General features: G+C 38.4%; 1 protein-coding gene across 6 annotated transcripts in view; it reads right to left on the minus strand.

Moving 5' to 3' along the window:
- Positions 1–3505: 3505 nt before the first annotated feature.
- LOC111870004 (protein cycle) overlaps positions 3506–19488 on the minus strand; it is a 128822-nt gene continuing 112839 nt past the window's right edge. For 3 of the 6 annotated variants that reach the window (XM_023861926.2, XM_023861927.2, XM_023861928.2), the window contains 9 exons: positions 17907–18071; positions 16265–16529; positions 14809–14947; positions 13542–13660; positions 12137–12222; positions 11248–11432; positions 10732–10945; positions 6336–9422; positions 3506–4056 (listed from right to left, as the gene is read on the minus strand). In XM_023861926.2, coding sequence (XP_023717694.1) covers positions 9235–9422; positions 10732–10945; positions 11248–11432; positions 12137–12222; positions 13542–13660; positions 14809–14947; positions 16265–16529; positions 17907–18071 — 1361 coding nt within the window. In that variant the 3' untranslated portion in view covers positions 3506–4056; positions 6336–9234. Of the gene's footprint in view, positions 4057–4622; positions 4951–6335; positions 9423–10731; positions 10946–11247; positions 11433–12136; positions 12223–13541; positions 13661–14808; positions 14948–16264; positions 16530–17906; positions 18072–19488 lie in introns of those variants that run through there. The other 3 variants (XM_033753645.1, XM_023861929.2, XM_033753646.1) reach the window with 3 other exon arrangements.

Here is a 19488-nt window from a genome sequence, read left to right on the forward strand (position 1 = left end):
TGACTTGCAAAGTTCAGGTTATCCACCTCAGTGTGAAACTCTGAGAAGCAGAATCAGTATCAGGATTGAATGTGGGTAGAACTATTTATGTAATTTCTTTACCTATTTCATTTTCATTACATTGTTATTCACGTCTGTTGTTATAGGTGTATTCCTTCTCTTGCTTTTGCCATATAATGCTACCTGTACTGGACTGGTGAACATGAACATAAGATTTTAAATAGTAATTGCATTTCTTTAACATATATTATTAATTTTTGCTGTATAATCATATTCAATACCGAACTGGAAGATGAATATATACCAGATTGTCAGTATTCATTGCATTCTTTTGTAAGATGTGTTACTTTTGACATGTAAACCTTTCCATTACTGAACTGGAATGTGAACAGATACCAGATTTTCAGTATTCAGTATATTTCTTTAAGATATGTTATTATTTCTGCCATATTGTTTTGCCCAGTACTGAACTGGTGAAGATGAATATATCAGATTTTCTTATATCATTAAATGCAGTCTTAATTTTGTTGACGGCTGTATTTCACATTCTCGAATTCCATCATTCTAATGAAAATAATAAATGGGAACATGAGTATTGTTTCTTACAATATATGATTTATAATACTTAAATGTAACCCGAAAACTGTGTTCTTTGTGGCTTTCAAGTGTAAGTTATGAGGAAATTATGAGGCTTAATATATGTATCTCTGATTGAAACAGAATTTTCTTTCAAGTTTCCCCACCTTCAGCTTTCCTAATTACAAGTATTCCATGTATGTTACAGTTCACGATGTTCAGTGCTTTTGGTTAAAGAGGTGTTTCATGTGAAAGAAAGATTATGACTTTCCAGGCCTGGTGACAAACTTTCTCCAGATAATTAATTTGCAACCTAATCTCTGTACTCCAGAGGTGCAGAGGCTCTTATTCTGCTGTTACTTTTTTTTTGGAAAGGGTAGGGGACAAAGTTTAATAGAACTTCACTCAGATCCAACCCAAAGGATATGGGTGAAGTTACATTAAACTTACTTATGGAGCTGAGCCCTTCTTGAGAAGCTGTCAATTGTGCTGCCACTCAAGAATTTTCCAGTCTTTTGTAGAACCCGAAGGTTCATTACTATGTTCACAAGAGCCCTCCACTGGTCCCTATCCTGAGCCAGATCAGTCCAATCCAATCTATACCAAGTATTTATCTAACTAGGATACATTTTAATATTGTCCACCCACCTACACCTTCATCTTCCCAGTAGTCTCTTTCCTTCTGGCGTTCCCACTAATATCTTATGTGCAGTCCTCGTCTCCCCATTCGTGCTACATGCCCTGCCAACCTCATCCTCCTCGACTAGTGATATTGAATACAGTTCAAAAATGGAAATAGGTTGTGGGGGAAATTAATACTTTGAACTGTGTTCAGTATCACTAGTCGAGGAGGATGAGGTTGGCAGGGCATGTAGCACGAATGGGGAGGCGAGGAATGCATCTAGGTTATTAGTGGGAACGTCAGAAGGAAAGAGAGACTGCAGTACAAGAGATCTAAAAGTATCTAAAAGTAAGTTCGCTCTGACCAGGCAAGGACCTATCTGCTGGAATATTAAATGTTCCATCAGCTATCTTTCTCCCCATAGCCGATGCTTAAAAAATACCGCCATCACTATTCTTTTCATAACCACCTACGTTTATACAAATAAATTTGTAATTGTGGTCTATTATAGCCATTAAAACTATCGAATATTTTTTCAAATAGCTAAAATAGTTTGAACCAAAATTATTTGGGCACTTTATGGTAATATGTTTCCCATCAATGCTTCCAAGACAGTTAGGAAACTTCCATGTTTCATTAAAACAATATTATTTCTTCCCACATTTCTTTTGTAGGTTCAGGCATGTAAGTATGCTGCAAATGTATCCAAATTGTGTCACATACTTCATTAACAATACCACTAACTGTAGAAAATCCCATCTGGAAGCTGTGGCCTGTTGCAGTATAACAGTCACCAGTTACTAGAAACCTGAAGCAGAAAATATAAACTAAAACATTTTTCACTTATGTGATATCTGCTTGCGTGCTTTTCAGGTCAGGAGGTGAAGAAGAAGTGGAAGAACCTAAGGGATTGCTATGCTAAACATCTAAGAGCTGAGAAGACGCGTACAGGCAAGCAGCGAAAACTCTGAATAGATATAAAACTTGGCCATGGGCCCACCAGATGTAATTTTCTACAGTTTGAAAGTACAGAGTCAAATATATTGTAAAGTGTTTTGAGATCGAAGACGCCATAGAGATGGTTAATTGCTTTATTTAACAGTCTACAAATCACGGCTACAATTAATGATAACACTGATACAATGCAACTGACTGGTTGCTGGCTAACTCGGAACTCTCTCGGAGCTAACTCGTAGGTAGCTCGAGGACTAACTGTGAATAACCTTCGCTGCTCCTTATGTAGCCTCGTTCGGACAATACAGAAAACGGCCACGTAATAGGCACCACTGTTGTCTGGTGCCGTCGTGCTAGTAATGCTGTGTACCGCTGTTACTACCGTCGTCTCTCGCAACCACTGTTTACCCGCGCTGCCTAGCAACCGCGGTATTCCTTGGTGACGTCACCGCTGTTGACTCGCGTTGCATAGCTACCAGGTTGCAGGGACTCAGCTAACTTCGGCTCCGCTCGCCTCACTTCGGCTGGCGGGGGGGAGTGGCGTCATCCATAGCTCAACATGTCACAATATCCATCCCAGATTCTGTCCTTAATTCTGAAGTAGATGAATCTGAATCTATTCTGACTGAAAAAGATGAAGGCACTCAACAGGCTGAAATCATATCATCACATATTCGACCTGGACAGGAAAGTTTTTCCAGACCAGCATATCCTTTATCCTCCCATATTCAAAAAAGAAAGCATGGTGGAGAAACATCTCCCCAGCCTTCTTCAGTAGAACAAATATTGAATTATTTGGAAAATAGACCGATCGAAAACTCAGCCTATGATGATGTTAATTTACTCTATATGGGATATGCTAAAACCATAAAAAAAATTCACGACAGCAAACAGTAGTGAAATTTAAAATTGCAGAAATATTAATGCAAGAGGAACCGGCACAACAAATGGAAGATGCTACTAGAGCAAAATTTCAGTGCAGTACACCCAGGCCAGGACCTTCAAATTATGATTCAATATCACCAATTACCTCACACACTATACGCCTAGTCCAGGAGCAAATTTGCACTGCAATACGCCCAGTCCAGGACCTTCAAGATCAGGAGGCTGCTCACAGTATAGCTCCGAAAGTAACCTACCTTTGCAGAGCATAGATCTTGAAAATACAACTACAGCTGCACGCTGGCTTCAGGAGTTTGGAAAGACATTGTAAATATTGTAAATTTCTTTTGAAAATTCTGTAACACATAAGATTTCTGAGAAATTGTTGAATTAAGTGGGAAGGTTGTAATTTTGTCATGTATTCTTTAATTAATTATTAAATTGAATAAATGTCGTAGTTGTTTGTCTATGTTTTTTTTTTTCTAATGAAAACTCTCTGTGCCCCTCCTTACTTCAACGCAACTACTAGGCATTCCACGGGTTCAGTAGACCTCCTGTAGTATGTAGTATCTCCCCTAATTAGGTCCAGCAGATCATCAAAGCATTCAGTTGGCATCCGAAAGTAAATATAGAACCGTTCTTCATGATGCTGCAGTTGCCGATATAAAGTATGAAATTCTCTTTCATGTTCACGAAGTAGATTAAGGTCGTGAATCCATGTTTTCTTACGCTTCTTTCTGAAAAATATATTAATTGTGATATTAATATTTGTAATAACTTCTCAATTTTTTCCAATTGTACACAATGAAAGGAACAATTACCTTCCTTGCTGCTGCTGCTGCTGCTCCTCATCATCAACTGTCGTTGCCAAAAGTAACGCTTCTTCCAGACGAGATGATCGATGCATCATGTATGATGATGTGCTTACGTGATTTTTCAAACTGATCGCTACCACCACATTGTTGGTGTGAGAAGACTTTATCGCCATCGTGACTGCCACTGCGATTGCTCTGGTGTGGAAGCTAAACAAACAGCGATGCGGGCAGCAGTCAAAATCAAGAAGCTGCATCTGATTGCCACCGCGGAGTAAAACGCTGCCTGTCTGTAAGCGTCTATAAGATCAGCATGAAATATCTGACCACCACCACGATTACTCTGGTGTTTGGGAGCCTTAATCCAGTGATCCAGTGCGATCCAATGAATCCAAGCCATAAGGTCTGTACCATTCGTACCACCCCAACTTATTTCTGCAGGATCCATTTGAATAATATTTTCCCACCTATGTCTAAGTCTACGTATTGGTATCTTTTCTTCTGACATTCCCACAAAAATTCTATGTGTATTCTTCTTCATGTGTGCTGCATGCCCTGACCATCTCATCCTTGACATGTTCATTCTATTATATTTGGCATATACTACAGGCTATGAAGCTCATCAATATCCAATTTTCTCCAACCTGCTACCATTTCATGCTACTGTGGTCTGAATATTCTCATCTCCAGCTTGTTCTCAAATACCTTTAGTCCATGTTCTTCCCTTAATTTCAGAGACCAAGTTTCATACCCATTCAAAACTACAAGCAAAATTTCAGTTTTGTATATTTTAATTTTTACATTAGTTTCAGGTGGCAAAACAAAATATTTTAGCAAAATTCTACTAGGCATACCACAACCTAGTCTGGATGATACAGATTTGGAGGCTGGTTGTCACTGGATATATTGCCATATATGTATTAAATAAAGGCATAACAGTGCAGAATATTTTATTTTCTAAACTTTTGCACAGAGATCAGTCCTCAAACTGTTGTTCAGATCTTGTGATGCAGCAGTTATTTAACTGCCTGTAGCAGTATGCATGCACCATTATTCACTCTAAATTTGATGGGATGGAACTTCGACTTTTAATCCAGGATAGAGCTGCAATAAAAGGGTGAAGGTATAGTTGTAAACATTAAAATACTGTGTACTACATTTAAATATGCCATGCTGTCCTCAGCATCTAGGCATTTAACTATATTGCAAAACAGTATGCCTCAAAACAAGACAAAAAATATTTTCTTCCCTCATTCTTGGAAAATTTCCATTAAACTTGTGACAGAAAATCATAAAGGTCTCTAGCATATTTGAAGAATGTGGTATTTTCATATGCAGCAGTTTCTGTAGCCTGACAACAGATTTTTGGGCCCATGTTCTGTTTAATTCATTACATAATGCTTCAAACAGTTCCTCGATAAGTATATTAGATATTAGATGATGGGTTTGCCACTTTAAACAGCAGTGCATGGGTAGAATTCTTGCTTTATGCACAACACAACCAAATTTCAATTCAAAGAGGAGTTGCAGTCTCTTTTTTCTGTCACTTTATACTCCTTGACACAGCCCATAAAGCATGTTAATCAAATTTTCCATGTGAAGGCTGGTACAGCAATTGTATTGGTCCTGCCAATGCATAAAAAGCATATAGTCTAAGGCCTGACAGGATGAGTAATGGCCAATGACTTTGCTGAAATGGCTAACCAAGGAAGCAGCATTCATGCTCATCCCCTATCTCAGGTCTGAACAATAGGTTAAGAATTTGGTAACAGCACTATAGCCAAAGCCTTATTTTCAAGGTAGTGGAAACAATAGCCTAGCACCATCAAGGGGAGTAGACAAGTAACCAGTATATCAGCTGGGTGCTTTATGCAGTATCTACACAATCTGTACCATGTACACAAAAAAAATGTAAATAAATTATCACTTCATATCATAAATGAGCTCCAGAAACCTCAAATAGCTAGTTGAAGTCACAGTTGCAAACTTTGAATTTTTCATGGGATTTCTGAAGTTCTCCAGAAAGTTCCAGGTCAAATCTGTTTTAACATGTGCCTAGTAACTCTCAATGCAATCATTAAGTGATGACTAGCATGCTTGGCTTCATTTGTATGTATGTAACTGAATTGGGCACAAATTCTTAATTATATTAATTGGACAGTCTACATATCCCACTATCATTTTTACCACTTATGTCTCTTGAATTAAGCTGATAGGAACAGATTTACTTTTATTAAAACATATTTGAAATCATACAGTTGTCAGGAGAAAACAGTAGTTGTAGAGGGGAACTTTCTACGCTGCACCTCTTTGGGGCTGTGAGGTTTAAACCTCTAAAGGGGTTATGTCACTTCAAGACAAGAAAGATGGGTACGAGGCACTTACACAGGTTATAACACTTAGAAAATATTTAACTACAACCCTTCCATGTATAACTAAGAAGCAGCAAAATAGCTCATTTTGAAGTTCTTTATATATATTATTTATACCTCCTCCTCCTTCCTGCTTGATCTCAGTAAACAGCACATTGTTTCCATCCAGTCAGATGTTCCACATATGTATATCTCTGTGTACATCGGACATCTCATGAGTTGGCAGTAGTGGCTTCTGAGCTTGAGGTAGTTAATTATTCACTCATTGACTGGATCCCATCCATCTAGTCCTCCAACAATGAAGGCTTCCACAAAGATGTTGCATCTGTGTCACCAATACTGGTCAGCATGTGATCATACTCAGCCCTCTTCTTGTTCCTTACCAGCTCAAATGCAGCAAACCAATTTTCAAAGGGCATGGCTATATGGATGAAAGTCTTGACCATCTTGGGAAAAATTAAATATTGTTTACAGTTTGGAATTTGTATGCACCATATTTGCTGGTACATAAAATGTTTAGTGATTTTAGAGGCAAGCTTGGAAAGGGAAAATAAGACTGTATGTACATTACAGTGGACAATTACTTTTCAAACCACGGTATCACTTACATGCCAGAAAATATGGTAATTAATTATTTGTGATTCATCACCAACACATCATCTTGTCACAGTGAGTCTGGAACCTGTAATAAGGTAATGCACAACATAGCAGGTATATTTCAATATAAATATTATTATACTCTCATATATATCTATATATATATATATATAAAACATTTAAAATACAATTGAATAAACTTGGTACTTTTATAAAACAAATCAACAACATGACACATTTAACAGACACAGTATCATGACTTGGTCCTAACTGCCTTTCTTACATAATAATAACAGAAGACTATACTGTTCCTCCATTAACATTCTTCTTTGAGATTGCTGATTGGACCATAAGACTCTACTTTACAGGTATGTACATATAATATTTCTTCACAATCTTTACTGACACTTATAAGCAACTCTCCAACAATCATACTTCAAATATATACATACACTGCAACATCACAAAGGACACTTACTAGCCATGTATAAAATAATCTGTCTTGCTAACTTCTGTTCCTTCAGATTTCAGACTTTATCATTTGTAGGTATTGGCTTCAAGCCCTCCTCTTTCACTCATATAATGAGTTCTTGCAGTGCGCTAACAAAGAGCAAGAATCTTGAGACTGCATACAGTGCAAGCCTCCCACTTCACAGATCAACGTTCACCAATTTGCCAAACACAGTTTGTAATGGTCAAAGCTGCATCGAGCAATGTTCACTTCTTACTTCCACATTACCATTTTCTGATTCATCTGGTGAATTGATGTTACATTACTTAAACTCAGTCCACCAGCATCATTATACAGACTTCCGGTTTTTGAAACAGACACAACTGTCACATCCTGTTATCAATTCATGATATAAGTCCATTCCCCTGTTACCAGATGTTACATTTGAATAGTTAGCATTCCTGCTTATAATTCACAAGATCCCAGATCTGAATCTCAGCTTAAAGACTGACTATTCTGGATGAGATGTTCCACAGCTCTCCTCAGTCCCGTCCATCAAATGCTGGGACAGCTTCTTAAAAGGGATCATGACCACTTCCACAACCTTTCCAATTTATCATTTACAATCCTAACATGCAATGTTACATAGCCTGTGCAATTCAGGAAATGTTATCCAATAACCAACTGACCCATATACACGTATAATTGACAAATGTCAGAACTCAAATTGAGACGTATAAGATGGGAGGCACAGCAGCTTGGACGGACAAATCATGAGGCAATGTAGTAGCTTGACTCCAGAAGATTCAAGGGTTTTCAGGCTACCTCTCACCACATTTGATTTTTGCTATTGCTGCAATATGTTCTTCATGAGAAACAATGATTCACAACCTTTGCTACATTTACAACATTATTCTTAAACTATTCACTTAGCTACTTGTTGTTGGCTGGAGAAGCTGTGTGCAAACAGTAACACTGCAAAAGTCAGATGTTACAAAGAAATCACTTCCCTCATCTCCTATACATCCCACATCATGTAGCTTTACAACAAATTTTCAGCAATCTCTGATTATTTATATGTGGCCAATGCCAGCTGAATACAAAACAGATATAGTAAAGTTCAACAGAAGGGTAAGAAATAGGAAGGGGCAGGAGTCATATGGAAGTCAAGTTCTTTATTTTCAATATACATCTCTTCTCCATACTTGTGCTTTCTTCAGACAACATAATGGAATATAAAACTGGCCTTTCTTCCCTGATTAGTGCCATGATCTATAATGCAGATTTATCTTCATGCCTCCATACACATTTATGGTATGGTGTTTAGGCATAGGAATAAATTTACCTTCCTTTGTTATCTAACTCCCACCTTCCTGGTATAATTTCTTCCCATGCATAACACAACAGCCAAGGGAAACAACTGGACTGTGTATAATTCCAGCCCAATGCATACCCACATTTCACCACATATATCGTCGTCTTTTGTTATAAAACCTGTAGTAAAAGATGGGGCAACTTTGCAATAACATAACACTTTGAGTACTGGAACTAGAGCATACTTTCTATTACAACTTTTGAGTTGAATTTCAGTTCATGAATTTAAAATCAGTCATTGAAAAGAATCCTCCTGTGTGATCACATGACAGACACTCGAATGGAGAATAGGCATCTCACATTAGTCCCAGTTCATAAAATTTGTACTAATAATCTCTTCCTTCCTAATATCAACATATCACTATTTAAAGACTCGTATTTCTTTATGGCTAATAATCACAGATCATGATGAATAGTTTTAATATACACATATGATAATTTCTGCTGTTGTCTATGTATATACTGACCTCATGTCTCATACATAGTGCACAGTATTACTGGCAAGCCATCCATATTCATTTTTTTTTCTTCTTCTCATTTTGTGTGTGAACTACCTCCTGAAACATGTATACTTGTATAAAGAAGAATTCAATTTCAGGGTAAAGGCCAAGGCAATCCAGAAAAGTCTACTGGTCCACCAAGACCAGCATCTGCTTCCAAAAGACTCATAATCACAGCCATTGCAGCTTCATCATTGCCATCACTGGAAACACCAGGGTTTGGTGATTCTGGTAAAGCACCACCTCCTATCATTTCCATCATCTCATCATCTGGTTCCACACCTACAAAAATTACAGTCATTACAAGTTGTAAATACTCAAACATTAGCACAAACACTTTTAAAAAGAATGTTCATATTACACACAGTAAATAAGTATTGAATTTTTGTAAGTGGAAACTGAAGGGCCATCAGATGGTACAGATGAAGAAGGAACTTTCAACAACAACAACAACAACAAAAACAATTACATCATTATGAGTGACCTGTGGAGATGAAACTGCACAATTAAAAAAGGGATAGATATGGAATGGAGTGGCAGGCACATACCTGGGATGAAAATGGAGGTTGCATCACCACTCTGAGAAGGAAGTAAAGGGAGATTTGATCACAATGAAGGACAGACATCCACTGGCCTGAGACATAAATGGAGGGAGGAATAGTGACTTTGACCCCCTTTTCTCTCAGACTGTGTTTCTCAACCCTTAGTTAGTTACTTATTGGAGAGGGTGGGTTTCCCCATGCACTTAGACCTGTATTGGTCCACTGTGCTTCCCTCTATGATTTCTACCAGTCTCTATATCTTACCGGTACTGGTGCTTACCATCAGTCCCGCCCAGCCAGCGAAACCGGCTCTACTAGCTGAGAGGTATCTATAATGCCCATCTACCAGAGGTATTAGAAACTGCTGTTGGGTGGGAAACGTCCGTAATTTGGCTCAGTGACCTCCTTTGGACATATGACGTTCTTTTACGTGCCGTAAAGCTACGACACGGGACCCACGGCTTAAAGTCCCTCCCGGAGGACTTGTTCCCTGAATTTTTCTGCCCTTAAAAATTCGATGACCTCCGCCAGGTATTTGAACCCGCGTACTACGAGTCATGAGGTGGGAACGTTACCTCTAGACTATGGAGGCCGCTTTCTCAACCCTTTCTCTTCTGGACAATACATGTACTCTATTTTGTTCTTTCTCACAGTGGTAAAACTCATTCACTTCCTTCTTTCCTCTCTCTACCTTTCTGTGTCTCTTGCACGTACTCTCTCTCTGACTTCCTTTTGTTTGCAAACTGATTATTTTTTATATTTTCTCTCTCAGTAGGTGGGGGTGGGTGGGGAATGGAATTGGTTGGAGATTGAAGAGTTCTATTGTCTAGGATATAATGTCATGTAGTCCACTGAAACTCAACTGACGTTTCTGAGGAACATGTCGCCTCCACTTTTAAGGTAAAAGAATAAGCCAAGCAACAAACGACCATGAAGCAGGTAGCAGGTTCAAGATTGTACAAAATGAGCTTCTATTAGCAACGTTTAATTGCTGAGTTTTGCTAGCAGAAAATGAGTTAGTTATGTATTTACTTTATATAACAACTTGCCTGAAGAACTTCGGAAACCTGAGTCAGAGCAGAGTTCTGCATGGAACACCTCACCTGGCTCACTAGCAGCTGAGAGCTGGACATTGTTGCGGATTTGACTGAACAACATTGATGTGTTCTTATTGGTGTTGTTGCTGCTGTAATTTGATTGCTGAAGTGCTGAGGTACTTCTTTGTTGTGGTGAGCATTCACTAAGATTGCTTGTGATCAAAGACTGGAACATGTTTTAATAAATGATATTTATGACACACTGAATATTGGCTGTCTGTCTGTGCATCTGACTTTGTGCAACTTATCAATATCTAAGAAAAACAACTGTAAACAATGTTTCTGCTTTTAGATCTTGTCTAATATCTTGGTTTCAGACTTCATCTCTTCTTGTCACTCAATATGTAGGTGGTAAACAAAAAACAGACTTTTCAAATCCAAGATTAAGTATTTAATTCAGCAACAGATAGAGAGGAAGATGCTGGGAGTAAAAATAATTTGTCTTTTCATGAACTGGTTTGCAAGTACCTCTGCACTGGACTGTGTGATCTGTGGGGGCAGAGACCTTTCTGCATCTGGTGATGGACTGCTGTCAGATGATGAATCCCCTCCACGTCGCTGTGAGTCCAGCACTTCCTCAGCTATTTGTCTCCCAATCTTACTTGCCTCTACATGTGTACTGATGAGCCTCTGCATATCTCGTCCTCCAGAAGCTAAAGTGCATTAAATTATTATAAATTAAATGTTAGAACTGAATAGTTAGCACTTCTGCTTCATATCCATGAAGTCTTTTGTTCAATTCTTGACCTAACTTAAGATTTCATAGTTTTCCTCAGCCAATCCATGGCATATGTTGTGAAATAACCTGCAGACAGACCACAATCTCTTCCTCATTATCGCCATTTCGGTATACAGAATTATCCCCAATTCAATGTTATTGAACTATTTTACTTACTTACTTATGGAGCTGAGCCCTTCTGGAGGAGCCGCCAATTCTGCAGCTACTCAAGAATTTACCAGCATTTTATGGAACCCGAAGGTTCATTACCGTGTTCACAAGAGCCCTCCACTGGTCCCTATCCTGAGCCAGATCTATCCAATCCATATTGAACTATACAAATAAGAAGGGGCTAATAAATATATTAAGATGTCTCAATCAGCAAGTTTCATTGTCTGGTAAAAGATATCTCAAGTAAACAGAAAGATAATTCATTTTACCTATATTTACATGTAAATTGTTCCTTGGACAACAAATGTAAATTCTAGACTATGATATATGCAGATGAGGTGCCGCGCGACACACATATATCCATACAGGTGGCAAAACATTGTTAAGTAAATAAATAAGTAAATAAGAGACTCATCATTTGTAAATTGAAGAAGGAAAAAATGCGGCATACCATACAAAATTACTTACACTGAGAGAAAAAGTCAAAACTCTGCTGTGACTGGCTTGGTTCCTTTGACCTTGAAGCACTGCTCTCGACTACACGTACGTCAGACCTAAAGATATTGATCACAGAAATAGGAAAAATGAACAGCTCAAACTCATACTGAAAGGAGATACAGACCAAAAGCCTGAAAAGAATCTTGATATAGCTCTCTTTTAAATATAATTTCCTACAAACAACTTCAATTAACTAAAAGATGAACACAGTAAACTATTCCTGTGTCTAAGCACAATTCCAGCATGTACTGTCTTCGTTCGCTTGGAAACCGGGATCGTGGGTTCGAATCCCACTCAGGGCATGGATGTTAGTTTGTGTGTGCGTTTTTCTGTGTTTGTGTACAGGTAGAGGCCTTGTGACAAGCTGATCACCAGCCCAAGGAGTCCTACCGAATGTGTAAGATCTAGAAAAACCGAAGTGAATGGAGAAGTTCATGGAGGTAGGCCTAGGCCCACTGGGGCTGTAATGAACCATCTCTTCCAGGAATGTGGTTATGCAAGTATAATGTAGGTTACAGAAAACCACTATAAACCATCTTATCTGGTAATCAGTTTATTCACTCCTTTTTAACCATCCAAGTTTCATTTATTTTAATATTTGATATATCATTGCATCCAATTAATTCTTAGTCTCACACTAATTAGACATTAGGCCATCAGAAGACAGGAATGTGATTTTTTCAAACACTGCTCTGAGTTTGACAGAGCATATCCATTTGTCTAATTCATTTACTGTGTTGAAATTCTACAACTGGCAGGTTCAAGCCAGGATTAGACCAGGAAGGTTTAAAAATTAAACAATATTCACTTATTTGAACTTGAGTAATTCTGTCATGAGTCTCAAATATTATTTTTAATTAATTCAGAATTTCAGAAAGTGTTAAAACTATGTTTCATAAAATGTATTGCTTTTCTATTATTAGATGTGGAACAGAAACTTGAATGTGGACTAAGAGTTGTTGATGTAAGGGGATTACAAGCAGGAGAAATAACGTTTCCAAGGAGTATTAACAAAATTAAGGTAACAGATAAAATCTAACACACTGATATTGGACAAAAGTGAAAGTGGAAACATTGCAAAAAAAGTTGGTCAAATTTAGTATACAGTGATATGGATCTAGTATGCCTGGACATAGACATCATCGTTTGAAGACAACTACGTGAAGCTGTCATATGAATGGCCACTTGGGAGACAAAGGACAAGGTGGAGAGACCAAATGAAGGAAGATGTGCAAATGAGAGCAAGTAAACAGCAGACTCACACAAGAGGAGCTCCTGTGGGAGGCAGAGAAGAATGGTGAAGCTTTCTCATATAAATGACACACCTCTGTGAAAACATTAATGGTGAAAATGGTAAATATGATCATTTACTTACAGAACAACACTATTTTTGGCTACCATGTATTCAACATCCTTTGTCCATGGATTTCTAAATGACTTCCATTCACTCTGTAGGCCTACATAACAACCATCTTTGCTTCGAAACTGATAAACCTGTGAAAGAGATGAAACAGAAGTAAATTTGCTTGTTTCTTTTCTACCTTAGGAAAAAGGAAGAGGAAGGGAAGTTGAGGTTACTTGCAGGAATTCATGAAACAGAGGGTTTCAGCTTAGTAGGCATCAGAAACTCACCTGTCATCATCTGTTACCTGAAAAACGTTTGTAGTTCTGAATAAAATATGCGACATTCATGTAATATTATCTCAGTAGAATACTCTCTCCAAGTTAAAATCTATGTATCCTAACTATGCCAGTTACACAGTTTTCCTGGGTCTTTCCAGAAAAATAGCAGGAGGGTGAAGGAGATGCACATGAATGTCTGAACCAAAGACAGGGTCTTGGGGTGTTTAATGATATCCTCACCTATATATATATATATATACAGGGTGTCCCAGGAGGAATGTGCCAAACTTCGGGAGGGTGTTCCTTATGTTAAAGTATGCCGATATAACCCAAAACACCTATGTCCAAAGTTGAACGGTTACGGAGATAATGGCCCGAGAAAAGTGTGGTCTTCTAGCGGGTCCACGGATTATACCTATCAGCTGAGAGGAATTATCTCTGTTTGTCCTTGACTGCCGTGATTCATCCTATCCGTGCTTATGGAGTTGGCTTTATCAGAACGCGCAGTCAGCACGTTACGTCATCGCTTACCATTCATGTGTCATGTACAGTGCTTGGAACTCTTAACGACAACTTTGAGATGGCATGCGAGTTTTTTGTACTTCAATTTTATGGCTTCATGTCACTCACAAGTTAGTTTGATGTTACGTACATTATTAACGTTACAGAATCCACATATTCCTGCCAGTTTTAATATCTATTTTGTAATCAACAAGTGTGTAACCCCGGTCAAAGTTTGACACTTCTCTGGCCATTATCTCCGTAACCGTTCAACTTTGGACATAGGTGTTTTGGGTTATATCGGCATACTTTAACATAAGGAACACCCTCCCGAAGTTTGGCACATTCCTCCTGGGACACCCTGTATATATACATATTGTACGGTAATAAAGAGTACGATGATTGTGAATGCTGAATGAGAGACGGTCATGTAGCCTTATGTAGTGCTTTCTATTAAAATTACATCTGGTAATAGGCAGACACAGATACTTGGGTGTGACTGCTGTTGATAAACTGACCTGAGTTGATACACGATCTGATGCTTGAAGTGCTGCTTTGTGTGATTCAGCTAGATGAAGTATGTCATCTTGATGGTAATACTCATACATACTTGTACCAAGGAGCTCTTGTGGCAGGAAACCCAACACTAGTGTTGCCCTGCACAGAGAGATCATTCTGTCATTCTGAAAGGATAACTGTTCTCTTTAAGATGTTGATATCTGTACAGAAAATTATTAGGAGGAATTATCATTAGTTGTTACAATAATTATGATCTATTTATTTCTGTCAGGTATCAGGATAGTTCAGTCAGTAGTGACAGGCTACAGGCTGGCTGGCTAATGTCTGATCTCCAGAAGGGACAAGATTCTTCTCTTCTCCATAGCGACCAGACAGTCTCTGGGGCCCACCCAGCTTCCTATTCAATGGATACTGGGGATGATTTACAGAGGGGTAAAATGGCCGATGCATAAAGCTGACCACTCACCTCCACCTAGCACCATGGTCAACAAATGTGGGCCTTCACCACCACTCCTCCATATGTCTTAATGGCAAACTGCTTAATTAATAAGTACTCATGGAATTCTATTGTTGTGAAGTACAAATAGAAAACTAGGAAAAATACTGTAGGTTGCAGTGTAGCATAGTGCTCTGCAACAGCTGCAAGACAGGCAAATAAAAAATGGCTGATTCTGGGCAATGAGTTGACAGTGAGTTCAGATCTGCAAGGGAGGCTGAGAAGAGATGGTATTATGATTAAGCTGACAGTTCAGTTGTACAGTATTAGTCAGCAGGTAACAAAGTGAGCAAAGAAGCTGAAGAATCTCAGTTGTTAAGATCCGTTACCACGAAACGACTAGTGATAACATACTGAGAAGACTTAGTGTGTGCTCTAGTGATTTGTGAAGTTTATAGATCAGTGATAGCACTGTAATGACATATACCTATGAGTCATGTGCATAAGTGGTCAATAAATCCATTCACCAATCCATACCCCATCTACAGTCACACACCTCTAAACCATGACAGTACAGTCAATAAGGAAAAAGGGCGGACTGGAGGAAATAGCAATAAATTACAAATGAGTATAGCAGGTTTAATTATATGGAGCAAATAACGGCACACAGATGTTCAAAATAACTGGAATTTGAACCTAAAGGAAAGGGACCTGTGGGAAAGCTGGCATCATGGTAGATGGACCAGATAAAGTGAAACAAATTTTTCATAGAATAGACGGACATAAAAATGTGGAAAAAGATATAAGAATGGAAATTTTCATCCTATGCTTGAATCTCAACAAAGGACATGAGACTAGGAGGACAAGGGGAGAAAACAAGAGAGAGAAGGAGTGGAAGATGAGATGAAAAATAAGGAGAATTACAATAATGGTGTAAAGGAAAAAAAAATAAGAAAATTAAAAGCGAGAACAATAAAAGCAAATAAAGAAATACGGGATAAGATCTTTCTGGTACTGACCTCTGGTCAACAAAAAGGAACTTTCCATCCATGGCATGACGGGATATGAACTGTATAGTGCGAACTTTAGGCTTCTGACATAAATTTGCTGTAAATTTCGAGGAGTAGGGCGCTGATATCTGGGGTTGTACACGTCCTACTGCCACCAGACATGACAAGTTGCATGCTTCCCCATCTCCCTCCCCTTCTGACTCCTCCAAGCCTATCTTGGCTGGTGCCCACGACTTCAGATAGCCTGTGCACTGGATCACACAGTACTTCCTATCTGTAACAGCACACAAGCAAGGAATAAATACAAATTAATTACAAATATTTTTCATAAACAAAAAATACAGAATTACAAAGGAAAATGGATGGAACATGGACCACAAATGCAGAAAACAGGAGAATTCTTACAACTGTACTAAACTGAAACATGAAAGATGTGACCTGGGATGTCCAACAAGAAGATGGATTCATCAGTGAAGTCACAATAGGAAAACCAGCCTGTCTAAGAAGTACAGAATAATTTGCATCTAAACTACGACTCCGAACACAAGCAACAAAGCAGAAAAGTTCTGTTGTTAAAATATAACCAGATTTTCATTACTGGGATAAAGCATTTAAACTGAACCCAAACCTGAAGGTTCAACACCACGGATAACAAAGCCCATCATTGTAGAAATCCTGAGTCAGTTTCTTCTGCCTCTCACCTCATGATGTGTATCCCTAAGGGTCATCTTAATGCAATTTTCCCATTTCAGTATTGGGCTTCCAAGTGACTCTTCCATACATATCCTTCATCTTCCCCATTCCAGCTACATGCCAAGCCAATCACTATATTACCAATAGTAAGTGACCTGTATAAATCACCTACATATTACTTCTCTGTAATATCTTTTCCTCACTAATTTAAACCACCTTAGGTCCAAATATTTTTCAATGACTGTGTTCTCAAGCATTTACAATTTTAATTCTTCCCTCAAGTAGATCATGTTTATACTCATACAATACAAATGACAAAATGTTTGTTTTACATATCTTGATGAGTACTGTTTTACAAAGTAAGTAGAAAGAATGATGACAGCCCCAATATTTAATGTCATATTTATATGTTTAAATGCCCTTCCAAATAATCAAAATGGAACCTATCAATCTTGTAACAGAAAAATATTTGCTCAGGAACATAACCCCATTTTACATTCAGTCTACAAAACAAAATCCCTTATTTAAACATTTCCAAGGAGTCCAAGCTACGGTAATTTACCTGCAATTTCTTTTAATGGAGTCTTCACTCACTTTCTTCCATGCTAAACTGAGGTATCTTTAAACCTTATATTTCTTTTAAAAACATGTTTTATTTTCTTGTTCCTTAGGGTCACAGTCTTCTGAGATGTGACATCATGTGGTAGAGAGGTCTTATCTACCATCCTATATGGCATCTCATCCTACATCACAGTCTTAATATTTGCTGCCATGAACATCTTAGATCTCATATTCTCTTCCTTGCTATATAACAGTTGTCACATCAAAGGAATGAATATCCATCCTGTCCTGAGATGTGGTGATCTCGACACAAACATTACAACTGTAATGCTGGTCAGTAATGGACACTGAAATAAATTGATTAGTGGGAATGACAATCCTTCCAGTACTGCCATACCTGGGGTCTGCTGCTTCTTGCGCCGTTGGCATCCTGTAGTAGTGTCAGCCTCTTCCTTCACTTGTGCTGGCAGTTTGCATTTCATGCGACAGAAGAATGAACGGCGTGCACCTGGACAAAGCCGTGACACACCCTGTGGAACGTCTGTCTTCACTGGCAACATTGCTGCATATGAACCGTTTATTACATCTCTGATAACACAACATCCAGGCTTAATGTAACAAAATATGACCTGTTTCTGTGTAGAAGAAGTCAATTTTAAATGTACAGGTAATTATGAAGAATTTACTTACTTACTCATGAAGCTGAGCCCTTCTGGAGGATCCGCCAATTCTCCAGCTACTCGAGAATTTCTCAGTATTTTATGGAACCCGAAGGTTGATTACCGTGTTCACAAGAGCCCTCCACTGGTCCCTATACTGAGCCAGATCTACCCAATCCACACCATCCCAACCTATCTCTCTAAGATCCATTCTAATATTGCCCACTGACCTATGCCTTGGTCTTCCCTGTGGTCTCTTTCCTTCTGGCTTTCCTACCAATATCCTATACACATTCCTCGTCTCCCCCATTCGTGCTACATGACATACCCACCTCATCCTCCTTGACTTGATCATTCTAATTATACTCTGGAGAAGAGTACGCGTTATGAAGCTCCTCATTATGCAGTTTTCTCCAACCTCCTGTCACTTCATCCCTCTTCGGTCCAAATATTCTCAACACCCTGTTCTCAAACACCCTCAGTCTATGTTCCTCCCTTAATGCCAGAAACCAAGGTTCACACGCATACAGAACCACAGGCAAAATTATAGTTTTGTAAATTCTAATTTTTATGTTTTTGGACAACAGACGAGAAGATAAAAGGTTGTGAATTGAACTGTAGCAAGCATTACCCAAGTTCAGTCGCCTCTTAATTTCCTCCTGAATCAGGTTTCGATGTGTTATCGTTGTTCCCAAATATCTGAACTGTGCCACATTTTAAAAACATCTGTTTCCTATCTTTATATCATGATTTTGCCCTGCATTTTGTTGACGAGACAGTAACATATACTTAGTTTTCTCTGTGTTTACTTCTAGGCCAACCTCTTTACTTGTGTCAATTAAAGTTTGTGTGTTTTTCTTTATGGTATCTACATTATCACAGAGTAGATTCACATCATCAGCATGGACCAACAGCTGATGTGTCCTGTTTAATTTAAGTCCCACCTGGTTTCCTTGGACCTTCCTAATGGCATATTCTAAGGCAAAGTGAAAAGGAGTGGCGATAAATCATCTCCTTGTTTTAGACCATTCTATATAGGAAATTTATCAGACAAATGTTTACCTACACGGACTTTACTATACGTTTCGTTTAAACACATTTTAATCAACCTAACTAGTTTCATGGGTATCCCAAACTCTATTACAATATTGTACAATACTTCCCTCCTAACTGAATTATAGGCATTCTTGTAATCAATGTATAGCTGATGCACTGTCTCATGGTACTCCCATTTTATCTCGAATATCTGGCGAATGCAAAAGAGCTGATCTGTAGTTGATCTGTTATGTCTAAACCCACACTGATGATCCCCAATAATTT

Source organism: Cryptotermes secundus, unplaced genomic scaffold (assembly GCF_002891405.2).
Source record: "Cryptotermes secundus unplaced genomic scaffold, Csec_1.0 scaffold2845, whole genome shotgun sequence".
Taxonomy (NCBI): Eukaryota; Metazoa; Arthropoda; class Insecta; order Blattodea; family Kalotermitidae; genus Cryptotermes; species Cryptotermes secundus.